Source organism: Coregonus lavaretus, assembly GCF_964263955.1.
Source record: "Coregonus lavaretus genome assembly, chromosome: 1".
Lineage (NCBI taxonomy): Eukaryota > Metazoa > Chordata > Actinopteri > Salmoniformes > Salmonidae > Coregonus > Coregonus lavaretus.
Window position 1 is genome coordinate 57,694,563 of NC_139988.1, and position 17,198 is coordinate 57,711,760.

General features: G+C 40.1%; 2 protein-coding genes across 6 annotated transcripts in view; one reads left to right on the top strand and one right to left on the bottom strand.

The window, feature by feature from the left end:
* On the top strand, window positions 1–10,921 carry LOC311127985 (chondroitin sulfate N-acetylgalactosaminyltransferase 2-like). 5 transcript variants are annotated; one of them, XM_084159903.1, is made up of 9 exons: window positions 1–105; window positions 5,279–5,359; window positions 5,530–6,239; window positions 7,101–7,317; window positions 7,407–7,508; window positions 7,736–7,914; window positions 8,099–8,193; window positions 9,770–9,851; window positions 9,959–10,921. In XM_084159903.1, the coding sequence occupies exons 3-9, from the start codon at window positions 5,588–5,590 to the stop codon at window positions 10,249–10,251; spliced, it is 1,620 nt and encodes a 539-aa protein (XP_084016029.1). In that variant the 5' UTR covers window positions 1–105; window positions 5,279–5,359; window positions 5,530–5,587; the 3' UTR covers window positions 10,252–10,921. The 5 variants fall into 5 exon arrangements, with proteins under 5 accessions (XP_084016029.1, XP_084016028.1, XP_084016030.1 ...); XM_084159904.1 differs by having other exon boundaries at window positions 23–105; window positions 5,527–6,239; XM_084159905.1 differs by having other exon boundaries at window positions 23–105; window positions 5,557–6,239.
* Window positions 10,277–17,198, bottom strand: part of LOC311127963 (SEC23-interacting protein-like) — a 25,586-nt gene continuing 18,664 nt past the window's right edge. Inside the window, exon 18 of the transcript XR_014613161.1 lies at window positions 10,277–13,774. The gene's annotated coding sequence lies outside the window, so the exon portion shown is untranslated. The remainder of the gene's footprint in view (window positions 13,775–17,198) is intronic.

The following is a 17,198-nucleotide window of genomic DNA, read 5'->3' on the forward strand; positions in this document are numbered from 1 at the left end:
GGAAGTATCGTTTTTTCGATCAGTCCACTTTGCTCCGTGGCGTTGTTTAGCATCCCTTTTGATGTTACTGCTTTTTATTCCTTGCAAGGAGGTCTGACTATATGAGTAAGTGTTTGCAAAAAATCTTATTTACTTTTCGAAGCAAATATTTGTTGATTATATAACTAGCTACACAACAATGCCACTGTACCAGCTCAAAGCAAGCCGTTGTTTACACGTATCTAGTAGGCGTTAGCTAGCTTCCCAGCTAGCCAACTCTGGTTCCCTTTGTAGTTTGGTTGTTAGCTACCTAGCCACAAGCTCATAGGCTCGGCTAACATTGTTGTGTAGTTTGTTAGCTAGCTATCTTCCTAGAGGTAGCAGTTACATAAGCAGACATTGCATTACCGTTTTCCTGGCAGCAGGATATTATGCTGGCAACACGATCGCGGAATTATTTTTCAAAATAATAGTCCCACTACAAAGACATCCTAAAGTTTGGGAAAGTCGATTTCTTTTTTGCACTCTAGTGCAATACAACTGTTTTTCACAGCATTGCAACCACCTTTGAAAAAATAAATTTGGATAATTTGACGTACTTTTAATATTGTAATATTTATATCAACATTTCTTTAGAAAGTTTACACCAATACTGGTATGTTGAAAGCTATTGTGTAGTGTTATTAATTGTTATGTAAAGAAATACACTTTTAATTAAATACAAATATATGTCATTGGAATTACTCAATCGTCTACAAAACTTAAAATTGGTCTATTGTGCTGGGCAACAGGTTTAATACAGCGCGCTGGTGACTCCTTACTCCACCCACTCCATTCACTGCAATGCAATTCACTGTATATGAAATACATATTGGCTTATAGTAAAAAAAACAAATATTTGTGCCGATGTAAATGTGGGGTTGGGAGTACTCAGTAGAGTCTATATATGGTGTCATTTCATGGGGCACTGAATAATATGGAGTGCTGCTGTAGCAGCACAGATAGAACAATGAGACAGATATTTCACTGGATGTATAAATGTGAAGCATCCGCTTGGGGTTTCCACTCACTACCAAATATGGTAGTGAGAGGAAGCCCAGTGGCCGGCAGTGGGAGAAGATGGAACGAGATGGATTTTGGCCGTCATTCTGCAAATTTTCTCATCGATGAAACATTTGATCTCAATAAAGTTCTCTGTTCCCAAAACTAGAATATGTTACGAACAGAGTGGACAAAGTTTTGTAGACTTAACTCTTTGCCAAAGTTTTAAAAAAATTGCATTGTTCAGAAGGAGCGCAAAGGCGAATTGAGTTATTGCACACGCGCACTTCACAGAGTAGGCATTCCCTAATGGAAATATGCAAATATATGTTAGAACGCACCAATAGAATCTCACTAGCTCGTGCTTGGCTCTGCCCACCACCTTGCTTGTTCTGCCCACTATGACTCACTTGTTCCCATTGGAAACAACAGGCTGTGGTCTATCTTGGGTTAGTTATCGAAATCTTTTGCTGCAGTGTAGCCATGTTCCTAACTCTGGGTCCAGCATTAGGTCTACCTGTTTGATCTATGCCCCAACCTGAAGAACCGTTCTGATCATTAGCATGTTCTACTTGTATGTTAATTGCTTTGATAGTTCCTGTCATACCAAACGTGATTCCTCACCATCATTGGGTGTGGTGACACCTTCTCCAAGTGAATTACCTGATAACACAAACTGTTTGGAATTATACCATTAATCTAAATCTTACACGGTTCACGGATCATAGGGTCTGACAGGAGGTGTTTTTAGGTCAAAAAAGAGCCTAAAATGTCCACTCATCTTCTCAAAAATGGTTTGTGATAGAAATGTAAAAAGCATGTCAAACATCCTTCCTCCTGATGAAGTTTATATGTGAGAATTACCTGAACAATCTGAGATACCAAATATATCTTCAGTCCACGCTCACATGGAATTGCCCTTATCATTTAAAGAGTCAATCAGCAGTTGCTACATCCATTTTTTGACTTATAAGTGAATGATATGTACCCATTGATTCTTAAAGAATGCAACTGATGAATGCCTTATGAGCTTATTTCAACTGTCATACCTAATCAGATCCCAAAATAAAAGTTTGTTTTACTCAAATTTTTGTAAAAAAAGTAAATGTAAACAAACAATATATAGCTGCAAAACATGGTTAAAACTATAAATTTGATATCATGGATGGTCAGTCCTTGTATCCCTAGCTCTGTCTATGAATTTGAGAGTGGTACATTTCTCCAGCCCCATCCCTCAGCTTTTTACTGAAACAAGTGTTTCTACTTCTGATTGCTGCTTTAAATAAGACAGGACTTCTAATAAGACAAAGGCAAAGTAATAATAACTTGTATTTTCTTACAAATGACAATTGGAGAGATGGGCTATACGATCATGACTGTAAGTCGCTTTGGATAAAAGCGTCTGCTAAATGGCATATTATTATTATTTATTATCCATGAATTTAGGCATTTCCTAGTGAGCACATATTTTATGAGGAGGCAAAGAAAATGTTCACACAATCGCCAAAAACCAGAACACAGATTCCTGTGACTTTCAGTCCAAAACCCAAGTCCTAGAGGCTAAATATTTTATTTGTCAGGCCAAGCAATTTTTCTGATGCAATTTCTGGCACATGTTAAGGCTGGCCTTGGGCTGATTTAAATGTATAAAGCCTAGATGCAGCCAGCAATCAGCATTAGGTTAATTTAGGTTGTTAAGAAGTATGCCAGTCCATCATTGTTTTCATTGTGTCTTTGAAGCAGTTGGCTTCTCAACTAATCACCTACTTATAATCAGTACTTGGCACCTCAGTTAGGCCAAGGCAAGTGTGCATGGAAGTCGGTAGAATGGAATGGCATTTTATTACACAATGGAAGCGAACAGGGTAAGCTAAAAAGTACTCCCAACACCACTTTTACGTCAGCACAAAGAATGATGACGTCACTAAATGACTAAAATGTTAAAATGTTAAAATATATATATTTTTTTTTAAAATATAAGCCAATATATAATTCAAATACAGTGATTTGTGTTGTGGCCTATGGAATGGGTGTAGTAAAAGGTCAGCAATACTCTGTATTATTCAGTGCCCTCATGAAATAACACCATAAAGTATTCACACCCCTTGATTTTTACCACATTATGTTGTTTTACAAAATGGGATTTAATTGTAATTTTCTGTCAACGATCTACACAAAATACTCTGTAATGTCAAAGTGGAAAAATTCTAACACTTGTAAAAAAAAAAAACATGAAAAAAAACCCACTAATATATATTGATTAGATAAGTATTCAACCCAGAGTCAATACATGTTAGAATCACCTTTGGCAGCGATTACAGCTGTGAGTCTTTCTGGTTAAGTATCTAAGATCTTTCCACTCCTGGATTGTGCAACATTATTATTTTCAAAATTCGTCAAGCTCTGTCAAATTGGTTGTTGATCATTGCTAGACAACCATTTTCAAGTCTTGCCATAGATTTTCAAGCAGATTTAAGTCAAAACTGTAACTCGGCCACTCAGAAACATTCACACAGTCTTCTTGGTAAACAACTCCAGTGTGTATTTGGCCTTGTGTTTTAGGTTATTGTCCTGCTGAAAGGTGAATTAATCTCCCAGTGTCTGGTGGAAAGCAGACTGAACCAGGTTTTCCTCTTGGATTTTGCCTGTGCTTAACTCCATTCCGTTTCTTTTTTATCCTGAAAAACTCCCCAGTCTTTAACGATTACAAGCATACCAATAACATGATGCAGCCACCACTATGCTTGCAAATATGAGAGTGGTACTTCGTAATGTGTTGTATTGGATTTGCCCCAAACATAACATTTGTATTAATGACTAAAAGTAAATAGCTTTGACAAATTTTTTGCAGTATGACTTTAGTGCCTTGTTGGAAACAGGATACATGTTTTGGAATATTTTTTTATTCTGTACAAGCTTCCTTCTTTTCTCTCTGTCAATTAGGTTAGTATTGTGGAGTAACTACAATGTTGTTGATCCATCCTCAGTTTTCTCCTATCACAGCCATTAAACTCTGCAACTGTTTTAAAGTCACCATTGGCCTCATGGTGAAATCCCTGAGCGGTTTCCTTCCTCTCTGGCAACTGAGTTAGGAAGGACACCTGTATCTTTGTAGTGACTGGGTGTATTGATACACCATCCAAAGTGTAATTAAAAACTTCACCATGCTCAAAGGGATATTCAATGTCTGTTTTTTAATTTTTACACATCAACCAATAGGTGCCCTTCTTTGCGAGGCATTGGAAAACCTCCTGGGTCTTTGTGGATGAATCTGTGTTTGAAATTCACTGCTCGACTGAGGGACATTAGATAATTGTATGTGTGGGGTATAGAGATGAGGTTGTAATAAAAACATTATGTTAAACACCATTATTGCACACAGAGTGAGTCCATGCAACTTATTATGTGACTTGTTAAGCATATTTTTACTCCTGAACTTATTTAGGCTTACCATATCAAAGGGTTTGAAAACTTATTGACCCAAGACATTTCAGCTTTTCATTTTTTATTAATTTGTAAAAATGTCAAAAAGCATAATTCCACTTTGACATTATGGGGTATTGTGTACACAGTGACAACACATCTCAACACATCTCAATTAAATACATTTTAAATTCAAGCTGTAACACAACAAAATGTGGAAAAAGTCAAGGAGTGTGAATAATTTCTGAAGGCATTGTACATTCTTCAGACCCTACTGAGCACTCCCAACCCCACTTTTACATCTGCACAAATAATAGTTTGTTCACTATAATCCAATATTCTCAACATACCAGTCTGAACATTGTATTTTTCAATAGTGGTCTTAAAATGTTTTTTAAAAAATATCTATTTTTTTCCTCCATAAATTCCTTCTTGCATTTGCTTATAAGCACAAGAAAAGTCATAATTGATTAAAATGTAATCTCTTTTGAATTAGTTATCCACCTTGCAATGTTTTGAAATGCAGGCTTTTATTTTGAAGGTTACCATAAGAAAGTGACGTCATCGTTAGTCCTGCTAGCAGAATAGTAGTAGACATTGCTGCTTTGTATGACAAAGCCCTGAGATTGAGTCTTAAATAAAAATCACATTGAGGGAAAGTGGTTCAGAAGAAAGTATATTCTAGTTAGCTCGTAGTACCTAGTAAAACATCATGAAACTCAAGTTCCTCTTGAAATCATAGCTAGGTCAACATTGCATTTATTGGACCAGCATTTATTTTCTTGAATAATTTTTTGTCAGCATATTGATGACTGATTTGCATTTTCTTCTAAAGGTTCTAAATACACACTGATGGAAGATATGAAAATGGATTCCACTCACAATGTAACTCCCCATCAAACAAGACACACCAGAGGTGTTCCTGACTTTATCTGAATGATGTGACATGAATGAACAAAATAGCTTTTTATAGCTGCACTCGAACAAATGTCCAACTTGAGTTGTTAATCTAACTTGTTAATTAAAGGGAACTTTTTAACAATCCTAGAATATGCATTGGACCTAATTCTGTCCATCTTAAAGTAGATTTACCTGACGTGAAGGGAAATGCAGACTTGTCGCCCATAGACCGCATGCGAGTGTGATGCCCAGGCGAAGCTTGCCGCTGCAGGGCCGGATGCGCTGGATGCTCCTGGGGCTCTTCCTGCTGCTGGTCCTCCTCCTCTTTGCTTACCTGCTGGAGTGCACTCCCCCAGCTGATGTCAGCCTGGTCCTGCCTGGCCTGGGAGGGGAGTCCCATGGAAAGGAGTACTACCAGGCACTGCTGCAAGAGCAGGAGGAGCGGCACCTAAGCCGCGCCGTCAGCCTCAAGCGGCAGATTGCCCAGCTCAAGCAGGAGCTCCAGGAGATGAGTGAGAAGCTCAAGGTCCTCCAGGACAGAAAGGAAGGTCCCGGGGTCCAGGGGCTGGTTGAGACCAAGGACCAGGAGCCTGGGGATCTCCTTGAGTTCCTCCACTCCCAGATCGACAAAGCCGAGGTGAACACTGGAGCACGGCTGCCCAGCGAGTACGCCCTGGTCCCCTTCGAGAGCTTCACCTCTAGTAAGGTGTATCAGCTGGAGATGGGGCTGACCAGGCACCCAGAGGAGAAGCCTGTGCGGAAGGACCGCAGGGATGAGCTGGTGGAGGTCATTGAGGCAGCCCTGGACGTCATAAACAACCCTGACGAGGAGGATGGCCAGGAGGATGATGTGCCCATGCAGAGACAGACCTACACCGAGAGCCACTTTACTGAGGGTAAGAGCGCTATACTGGGGTAATGTATAACAGTGGTTCTCAACTTGATCCTCGGGCCCCCCCCCCAGCCACTCCACATATGATTTATTCTACTACTAGCATGGCTGATTTAATTATGGGTCTGATGATAAATTGACCAATTGAATCAGATGTGCTAGTGCTGCCAAATACACTGAGTGTACAAAACATTAGGAACACCTGCTCTTTCTATGACAGACTGATCAGGTGAAAGCTAGGATCCCTTATTGATGTCACTTGTTAAATCCACTTCAATCAGTGTAGATGAAGGGGAGGAGACAGGTTAAAGAAGGATTTTAAAGCCTTGAGACAATTGAGACATGGATTGTGTATGTGTGCCATTCAGAGGGTGAATGGGCAAGACAAAAAATGTAAGTGCCTTTGAACGGGGTATGGTAGTAGGTGCCAGGCACACCGGTTTGAGTGTGTCAAGAACTGCAACGCTGCTGGGTTTTTCAAGCTCAACGGTTTCCCGTGTGTATCAAGAATGATCCACCACCCAAAGGACATCCAGCCAACTTGACACAACTGTGGGAAGCATTGGTGTCAACATGGGCCAGCTTCTCTATGGAACGCTTTCGACACCTTGTAGCATCCATGCCCCAACGAATTGAGGCTGTTCTGAGGGCAAAAGGGGGTGCAACTCAATATTAGGAAGGTGTTCCTAATGTTTTGTACACTCAGTGTATGTGGAGGGGCTGAGGTCCAGCATGGGAACCCCTGATGCAGATCACTATCTGCTTGTTTAATGCCTGCAAAAAAGTATGTAATCTAGCCTGTAAAGTTTAACAATATTTGTTCCCTATGTTTGACAAAACTGATGTTTACCCTTTATGTGGGCAGGGCTATACAGAACAGAACGGGACAAAGGCACACTCTACGAGCTCTTCTTTGCAAAAGCGGACTCCGACAACTTCCGCCATGTCACTCTTTTCCGTCCTTTTGGTCCTTTAATGAAAGTCAGGAGCACGTCAGTAGAAACGTCCGGAGTCATCATCAATATCATTGTACCATTGGCAGGCAGAACAGAGGCATTCTCACAGTTCCTACACAACTTCAGGTCAGTGGTGGTGAGTCATGTGAAAAGGGCAATATGCAGCCTACGCCGAGTATTTGTGAAGATTGAGGTAACACTTTTTTTGTTTGCAGGGAAGTTTGCATAGAACACGATAGGCGAGTGCATCTTACAGTGGTCTACTTTGGACAAGAGGGCTTACAAGAGGTGAAGTCTTATTTGGAAAAAATGTCCAGGTTTGTTTTGTCTTTTAATATGAAAGAAAGGATTTCTGGGATTTTACTGCTGTACATTTCTCACTTGTCCATATGTTATTTTCTAGTCAAGACGTCTAAAGGAAGGAATCTACCCAATGTTTTGAGTTGCTTGGTTGAGTGTGACTGATTGTTACCGCTGGCTCTATAGAAAAGGGAGTTTCGGGCTCAAACAACACCTCTATTTAAATGGCATTGTTGGTTTGTAGGGAGGCAAGCTTTTCCAACTACACACTTATCCCAGTGGATGAGGAGTTTTCCAGGGGCAGGGGTCTGGACATCGGTGCCCATGCCTGGAAGAAGGGTGACGTGTTGATGTTCTTCTGTGATGTGGATATCTACTTCACACTGGACTATCTCAACACCTGCCGTCTTCACACCCATCCAAGTAGGTGCCTTCTACCAAAACATTGTAGCCTACACATTCATGTTTCCTAACTTCAAATTATGAGTACTTAATGCAGGCAGTGTGTGATGTTTTTCTAAATGTGTACTATTGGCATTTTGGATGTAATTTGTACCAAAATATACTGTATGCAAAACCCCTCCCTTTTTGTGTTTTCTTCTTGTAGACAAGAGAGTCTTTTATCCGGTGGTGTTCAGTTTGTATAATCCTGCCATAGTCTACGGGAATCTGGAGCTGGCTCCCCCCATTGAAAGTCAACTTGTAAGTACCTGAAGATATCAGTCAAAAGTTTGGACACACCTACTCATTCAAGGGTTTTTCTTTATTTGTACTATTTTCTACATTGTGGAATAATAGTGAAGACATCAAAACTATGAAATAACACATATGGAATCATGTACATTTTATATTTGAGATTATTCAAAGTAGGCACCTTTTGCCTTGATGACAGCTTTGCACACTCTTGGCATTCTCTCAACCAGCTTCATGAGGAATGATTTTCCAACAGTCTTGAAGGAGTTCCCACATATGCTGAGCACTTGCTGGCTGCTTTTCCTTCACTCTGCGGTCCAACTCATCCCAAACCATCTCAATTGGGTTGAGGTCGGGGGATTGTGGAGGCCAGGTCATCTGATGCAGCATTCCATCACTCTCCTTGGTCAAATAGCCCTTACACAGCCTGGAGGTGTGTTTTGGGTCATTGTCCTGTTGAAAAACAAATGAACATACCAAGATGGGATGGCGTATCGCTGCAGAATGCTGTAGTAGCCATGCTGGCTAAGTGTGCCTTGAATTCTAAATAAATCAGTGTCACCAGCAAAGCACACCCACACCATCACACCTCCTCCTCCATGCTTCATGGTGGGAACCACACATGCAGAGATCATCTGTTCACCTACTCTGCGTCTCACAAGGACACAGCGGTTGGAACCAAAAATCTCAAATTTGGACTCATCAGACCAAAGGACAGATTTCCACCGGTCTACTGTCCATTGCTCGTGTTTCTTGGCCCAAGCAAGTCTCTTCTTATTATTGCTGTCCTTTAGTAGTGGTTTCTTTGCAGCAATTCGACCATGAAGGCCTGATTCACGCAGTCTCCTCTGAACAGTTGATGTTGAGATGTGTCTGTTACTTGAACTCTGTGAAGCATTTATTTGGGCTGCAATCTGAGGTGCAGTTAACTCTAATGAACTTATCCTCTGCAGCAGAGGTAACTCTGGGTCTTCCTTTCCTGTGGCGGTCCTCATGAAAGCCAGTTTCATCATAGTGCTTGATGGTTTTTGCGACTGCACTTGAAGAAACGTTTAAAGTTCTTGACATTTTCCGGATTGACTGACCTTCATGTCTTAAAGTTGTTGTTGTTGCCATAATATGGACTTGGTCTTTTACCAAATAGGGCTATCTTCTGTATACCCCCCCCCCCCTCCCCTCCCCTCCCCCTCCCCCTACCTTGTCACAACACAACTGATTGGCTCAAATGCATCAAGAAGGAAAGAAATTCCACAAATTAATTTTTAACAAGGCACACCTGTTAATTGAAAGCATTCCAGGTGACTACCTCATGAAGCTAGAATGCCAAGTGTGCATAGCTGTCATCAAGGCAAAGGGTGGCTATTTGAAGAATCTCCAATATAAAATATTTGTTTAACACTTTTTTGGTTACTACATGATTCCATATGTGTTATTTCTATGTCTTCACTATTATTCTACAATGTAGAAAATAGTAAAAATAAAGAAAAACCCTGGAATGTGTAGGTGTGTCCAAAGTTTTGACTGGTACTGTATATTTATTTAATTATTAGTCAACTCGCCAATGACGAGTGTCCTTTCCGTAAAGATTCACAAGAAAGATGCTGGATTCTGGAGAGATTTTGGCTTTGGAATGACGTGTCAGTACCGCTCGGACTTCCTCAGTATAGGTAAGCAGTGTTGACTGATAAATATTGTTATGTGTGCTTGCTACATATTTTTACTGTGACAATTCTATAAACAAGAGATCTTACTACCCCTCAATTGTATTTTCTAGGAGGTTTTGACCTGGAAGTGAAAGGTTGGGGTGTGGAAGATGTCCACTTGTACAGGAAGTACCTGCGGAGCGACCTGATCGTGACGCGTACGCCAGTATCCGGCCTCTTCCACCTGTGGCACGAGAAGCAGTGTGCAGACGAGCTGACTCCAGAACAGTATCGCATGTGCATCCAGTCCAAAGCCATGAACGAGGCGTCCCATTCCCACCTGGGCATGCTGGTGTTCCGCGAGGAGATCGAGAATCACCTCCGCAAGCAAGCCTATAAGACCCAGAGCAATACTGAAAACTGAATAATGCCATCTTGGGTACTCTAAATCAGAACTCCTGGCTTAAAAAAATAAGAAAATAATACAAGAACTGAAGTACATTCATATGTCGTTACTAACATGATTAAAATGCACTATACAGAAGACCAGTTTACACAAAATCCAGTTACATTTCACAGCTCAGCTGAAGACACCTATGAATGTACAAAAATGGATGTTAGTAAATGTGAAGCGTCAACTTAAACATTTCAAGAGACTGAGAATGGCACTACCTGCGTCAACAACACAAAAAGGCTGATGGAACGACTTTGAAGCTGGGGAAACTCGCATAACGTATCATTAGAAAGTCAAGGCAATGTTCTTGCCTGTGAGGTCAGGCAATCAATGGACAGTGTTTTTTTATCGCTACTATAACCTGTTGTCTCTACAGCCATATTGTTTAATTTATGTAATAATGTCAAGCTTGGTTTAAAGTTGTACAGTGATTTAAAAAAGGGACATTTTTGTGTTAGAATACGATTTGTTCAAAGGAACAATCAGTCAGAGGCAGTGTTTATCAGCATCGAAGAAGATGGTTTATCCTATCAGCTTTTATTTGTTTATTTGGGAAATGTCTCAAAATCTACAGTTCGGACTGGATTGAGATTGAAGAAGCAACTGAAACAAAGCTTTGCAAGCATGCAGCACATTCATATTTTGCACAAGTGTCAAATTATTCAGACATTTCTTGATTTATTCTCTGAGGATGATTCACAGTATTAGACTTGCCTTTCATTAAGTTGAACCTTGCAGACACTCAATGCCAGTTAAATCTTGAATGGAATAATGTATAAATACTTTTTTTCTATAATGTTTTGCAGCCAGGGCTTATTAGATTTTAGTCATTTAGCAGACACTCTTATCCAGAGCGACTTATAGGAGCAATTAGTGTTAAGTGCCTTGCACATCGACAGATTTTTCACCTAGTCGGCTTGGGGATTAGAACTAGCGACCTTTCGGTTACTGGCACAACGCTCTTAACCACTAAGCTACCTGCCGCCCCATACTTTTCTAAATATGTGCCTATTAACTGGAGATGAGGATATTAAATATACACTATATATACAAAAGTATGTGGACACCCCTTCAAATTAGTGGATTTGGCTATTTCAGCCACACCCATTGCTGACAGGTGTATAAAAATCGAGCACACCGCCATGCAATCTCCATAGACAAACATTGGCAGTAGAATGGTCTTAATGAAGAGCTCAGTGATGCCCCCAGGCACAAGGCGAGGTCCATACAGAAATGGTTTGTCGAGATCAGTGTAGAAGAACTTGACTGGCCTGCACAGAGCCCTGACCTCAACTCCATCGAACACCTTTGGGATGAATTGGAAAGCCAACTGCGAGCCAGGCCTAATCGCCCCCAACATCAGTGCCCGACCTCACTAATGCTCGTGGCTGAATGGAAGCAAGTCCCCGCAGCAATGTTCCAACATCTAGTGGAAAGCCTTCCCAGAAGAGTGGTGGATGTTATAGCAGCAAAAAGGGTGGGGGGGGGGACCAACTCCATATTAATGCCCATGATTTTGGAATAAGATGTTCAACAAGCAGGTGTTCACATACTTTTGGTCATACAGTGTACTAAATAGCCCTCCTCCTGAGGCTATTGATACAGTTATGAAGATGAGACAATGTTTGCAGCCATTCATATCGGCATCATGCCATACTTGAATGTTTTGAAATGGTCTAATCTTTATTGATAAAAAAAATACCATGAACTACCCATTCCAGTGTTAAAAATTAGAGATGGTAGTTTAGGCTTACATATAAAGTAGAGCAAGCTAAATGTTGGGACTTATTTTTGTGATTTCAAATGGATAGTTGGTAACAGGGTTCCAAACGTACCGAATTTAACGACCGATTGAAAAACGTGATTATGGTGGCCCAGGGGGCAGTTATATATGGTGTGCTGCACGAATTTGCGATTTCAGATCGTCACACCAATCCATATTGATCAGGTCACACCCACCAAACGGGAGCAAACGTCTGTCAAAGGCTGGGGAAACGTGTCATTCAGTACAAACCGTCACGCAATGTAGCAAATGTTGAAGCGAACTGAACGCAGGTTACACAGTAACTTTTTTGTATCACACAAGTCCTCATGACAGCCTTTGATTTTCGGTTTCAATTTATTATTATTTATTTTTTTACATTAAATGCATTAAGAAATAACGAGATTAAAATGATTAGAGCATTTTAATACAAATTACAAAGCCAAAAATATATCAGGCAATATGAGCCAGCCAGCCAGACAATCATCTACAGTTCTCTTTTCTCCCGTAATGTTACTGTCTTTAGTCGTCGTATTAGGCTAGGCTAGCCTGCCCAAGTATGCTGCAGAGCTGTCGGACAATCATTTTGCTAGTGTTGTGTCGAGTAAACGTTGCTAATTATGCTGTGAAACCAAGGAGTCCGCTTATACTGTACTTTGAATATAAGTTTTATTTATATCACAAGATTTCAGCATAAGTTTACAGACGTCTGCAGCATCTGGAGAACAGTGTCCCAAAATAATATGTCTGTTCTGATCTTCTTTGTCTCAAACCAAGTATTTATCATCTTTACCAGGATATGGGTGGTTTCCCATACTGACCAATCACCTGTCTCCACACAACAGACTTCCTCTGTTCTATGGGGTGTCCCTCTAAAACTGCTCCCCCTAAAACTGAATAAACATCCTCTCAGGTTCCACTTTGAAAACATTAGCAAAGTCATAATTCCTCAGACACTACATATTTCCCCCCTTCGAGACAAATTAAGTCTCGAAAACAAACAGAATAGGATTATGACAAGTAACAATTTATCTTATTGAGTATCTTTAACAATAAACCAAAAACAAATTTTTCTATGGAGTGTGAATACATTTCTATGAAATATGAACAAATCTCTATGGAGTGTGAGAGCGAAAAACCTGTCTGGCAGCCTTCTTTCCAAATATCCATCCATCAATCAAGACAGTAAAATTCTCTCACGGCCCCTCTGCCCCAGGCAACCACCTAAGTACTCCAGATCAATTCATAAATCTTTATCAATGCATTTGAAACTATGATGCAACTAAATACACATGAAAGCCTCAGCAAACAAAATACTATCAAAAATGTCCACATTCAGGCTGGTCGACCCATCGAACCCTCCTGTGGATTCTCTCTATCCCTGCCTAGACCCAATATCCCTAAGCATCCACGAAATAAACAAAAACATCTGAGATCCCCACATGTACCCAATAACAGCAAATATCATTCTACAAAAATTAATACAGAAAGAATATGACACAAATTATGTATTACACATGCAAATATGTCTATATATCATTGCAGACACTGGAATGTAGTCCACTACACTTCATCTCCTCAGCAGTGTCGACTTCCAATGCATCGTCGATGATGGAATCGGAACATTTCCACACCTTCCTTGTTCCATCTCCTCTAGTCCCTTCATATTGTCCTTTCATATTGTCCTTGTTTGAGCATTTGAATCCCCTCTACATATTCCCCCATATGCTTCTGGAAGAAAAGAAAAGACCAAACAGTATATTTTGCAAAACAACACAGTCAAATTAAAACATCAATATCAACTAAGAATATAAAAATGATATATAAAATGAATCACATTCTATTTCCCCCCTTTGATTCATAACAAAATACTAAAATCACACTAATATTGAAAAACATTTGAAAAATGATCAGATAATCAAAATGGATATTTATCCATCAATACTCCATCCAGTCCCACTTGTCCATCTTCATCCAGATCAGTAACAGTCAACAACGGCATCTGAGAGTTGTCTCCAGGCATCACAACTCCAACCCATCTCAATATCATAGCCTTCGCAAAGGTCAGTAACAAAGTACAAAAGCAAAACATCACATACAACGCTATCAGAGCTGCTACTAAAATCTGAACCATCACTGCTCCCACTGGTCCTAACTGATCTTGCAACCAAGTCTTCGCTGACCATCCAGCTCCTTCAGATCTACCAAACGCATCTCTTATATTCTTCAATGCATCTATAACACTAGTGATATTATCGGAACTATCTGGGATCAAAGTATAACAATCATCCCCCGTCAAATTCATAGCCAAACATAAGCCACCCTGTTTTGCTAAAATATAGTCAAGAGCCATGTCATGTTTCAACAGCGTCAGTCTGTGACTTCTTTGAGTATTCGACAGAAGGTTAAACCCTCTTATCGTTTCATTTGCAAAACCCTGCAAAGTATAGGTAATATTATCAATATGATCTGCCAAAAATGTTACACCATACCATGGAAAAAGTCCCAGTCCCCACTTCTCTCCTAGACTTATCCTCCAATGGTAGGCTTCCAGACTATGAAATTCCTCTCTTTCAGAATCAGATTTATCTCTTTCAAAGTTACTATTAAAATAGTTGCTGTAGTTGATGTATTAACACTCTTAATTATTTCCAGTGGCAATGTTACAGATGTCCTCTGTGTAGTATTTACTGTTGGAGTGGCTACTGTAATATACTTCTCCTGAACTCCTTTGGTGACTGTGGAAGCTTCAACAGACTTCAAATCTTCCATCATAAGCGTCACCTTACAAGTTACATAGCCTTTTAACCAATAATTCTTAGCCGGAACAAACTTTAATGCTTGCACTAAATAAGTACACATATATTCTCCCTGATCTTTCCATGTAACATTACGCAAAATAAGTGAGCAATCACTCATAACCCTCTTCCACTTCATATCGTTGTACAAAATATACTTCCTTTGACTAGGGGGCACAGCTTCTACTTCTGGTCCTGATAACAACACTTCTTCTCCATAATTATCTCTCCATGTGGGAGGAACGTCACCACCCCCACTCCATCTCTCACATATACAAGGAAGATGAGCTGTATCACCCATCCTAACCCTAATAACAGTCTTTTCCTCTAAAATTGGTGCTGGAGCGATTGGCTCCCTTGTAATCAAATGTGATATATTTATAGCTTTAATAACTGTCAATGTTGAAGGAGTTAAATTGCTTCTCACTGTTGTTATAATAGGCTGAAGTGTTGATGTCATTGTTGTTAATTCATCCATTCTCCCTAAGACTTTGAACTCTTGACTTGTATTTCCATCTATCACCACTAGTATCACTACATTAACTCTCAGTCCTAACTCTAATCCCTCACTTTCAAACTGCTGATTATAAAAAATACACTTATAATCACCTTGATCTTCCTGCTGGGAACTGTAAATATAGATACCGCAATCACCCTCAATCTTCATTCTTCTCTCATCATTCAGCAACGCATACTTTCTCAATGCAACTGCTCCTAACAGATCTAAACTCCTGCCATATCTATCTTCCCACTGAACTCTAAATGTCCCTTCACGACTGTTCTCTCTCTCTTCCTACTAACATTGAAGCTTAGCTGACTGTCCTAGAGATCCTTCAACCCTAGTTTTCCTAACTTTTTAATCTGACTTTTCCTCCTAACTTTTAAAAACCATTTCACTGATTTATCCACAAAATCCTTTCCCACTAAATTTAGAAAAACCATTTCACTGATTTATTCACAAAATCCTTTCCCACAAATTTTAGAATATGTGATCGGGAAGTCCCCACCTGCTTATGACTTCTTTACACACAGACTTGGCAAACGACTGAGCATCTTTTAGCTTAATTTGACATAAATTACGCCAATTGATCAGTCTGTTGCCAAGTCCCTGTCAAATTGTCATAACATCAAATATGCTAGGCACACAAAATATCCTGTATGGGAAGGTAGGTTTTGTAAATAGGACAGCACTGGCCTTAGTTTGACTGGGTCCCGTTGCAGCAGACTCTTGTCGCGTGATGTATACGTCAGCACTTCCGTTCTCTCTCTCTCTCTCCTCCTTCCTCTTATCGTCTCTCATATGACAGAATAACAAAGGACAAACAAGAATTTAGTATTTTATGCACACACTGAGTTATGTCAATCATTCAATACTCCTCCGTTCACATTTGCGCTAAGAAATAAGCAAACAACTTAACTCAGGAATATTATAAATAACTCAATAACATTTTATTTTATTTATTTTTAATCCGTCATATCTCTAGTTTATCAATTCAATAGGTCTCAAGAAAACAGTTTCATCTTCAAACAACAGCCGATGTAACAACCAGAATACACTATTAGCCTCTAAATCTCTATCTCTTTGTTCGTCTGTATCTCCCCGCAGAGGAGTGTAGGCAGAGGAGTGGCATATTTACCCCTACGTAACTCTAGAGACATAAAATCACGCGCATGCGTAGTTCAAACATCAATACGATTTCACAGTGGAAGGACCTCTCTCCCAGCTCTCTCCACGCCAGACAACAGAAAGTTAACAGTCCCGCTATACCTCCTCTCTTTTACCCCTCATAGACAAACAATAACACTTAACAGAGCTCACAAACCATAGGACACAAATCCTACACTATTCTTTCACAATTTAAGAGGCTCTATCCATTCCTATGGACCCCTAAGGTAACATTGTAGCATGTAGCATGTAGCATGTATCATGTAGCATGTTACCTCCATTGCGCCGTATAATTCCTTTGTTCTCTAAATTTTTGCTACCACGAGGTCCGCGGAAATCCAATGAGCGGTCACATCACCCATATGATTCGTCAACCCTATGTTGAGCGGTAACTTACAATCGAATATATATACCACAGCCTCAAGTCCCCTGGACTCACCTAACTTCACCTAACGTGATTTTTGGATTTTTGGCCCATCATAATGATCGCCTCCTAGGAGGGCTACCGTAGATCCACAATGGTTCTAAATCGTACACATTTACCTTGGCCTTATTCCTCTCAATCTATTCTTCTTGAACTGTATTCAAGCAAAATATCCCTATAGACACTCCCCCCTTTTTGCGTTGTTTACCAGCGCAAACAAATTTAGAATTCTTAGAACAGACTCCTATCCCACAGCAATAACAGCAA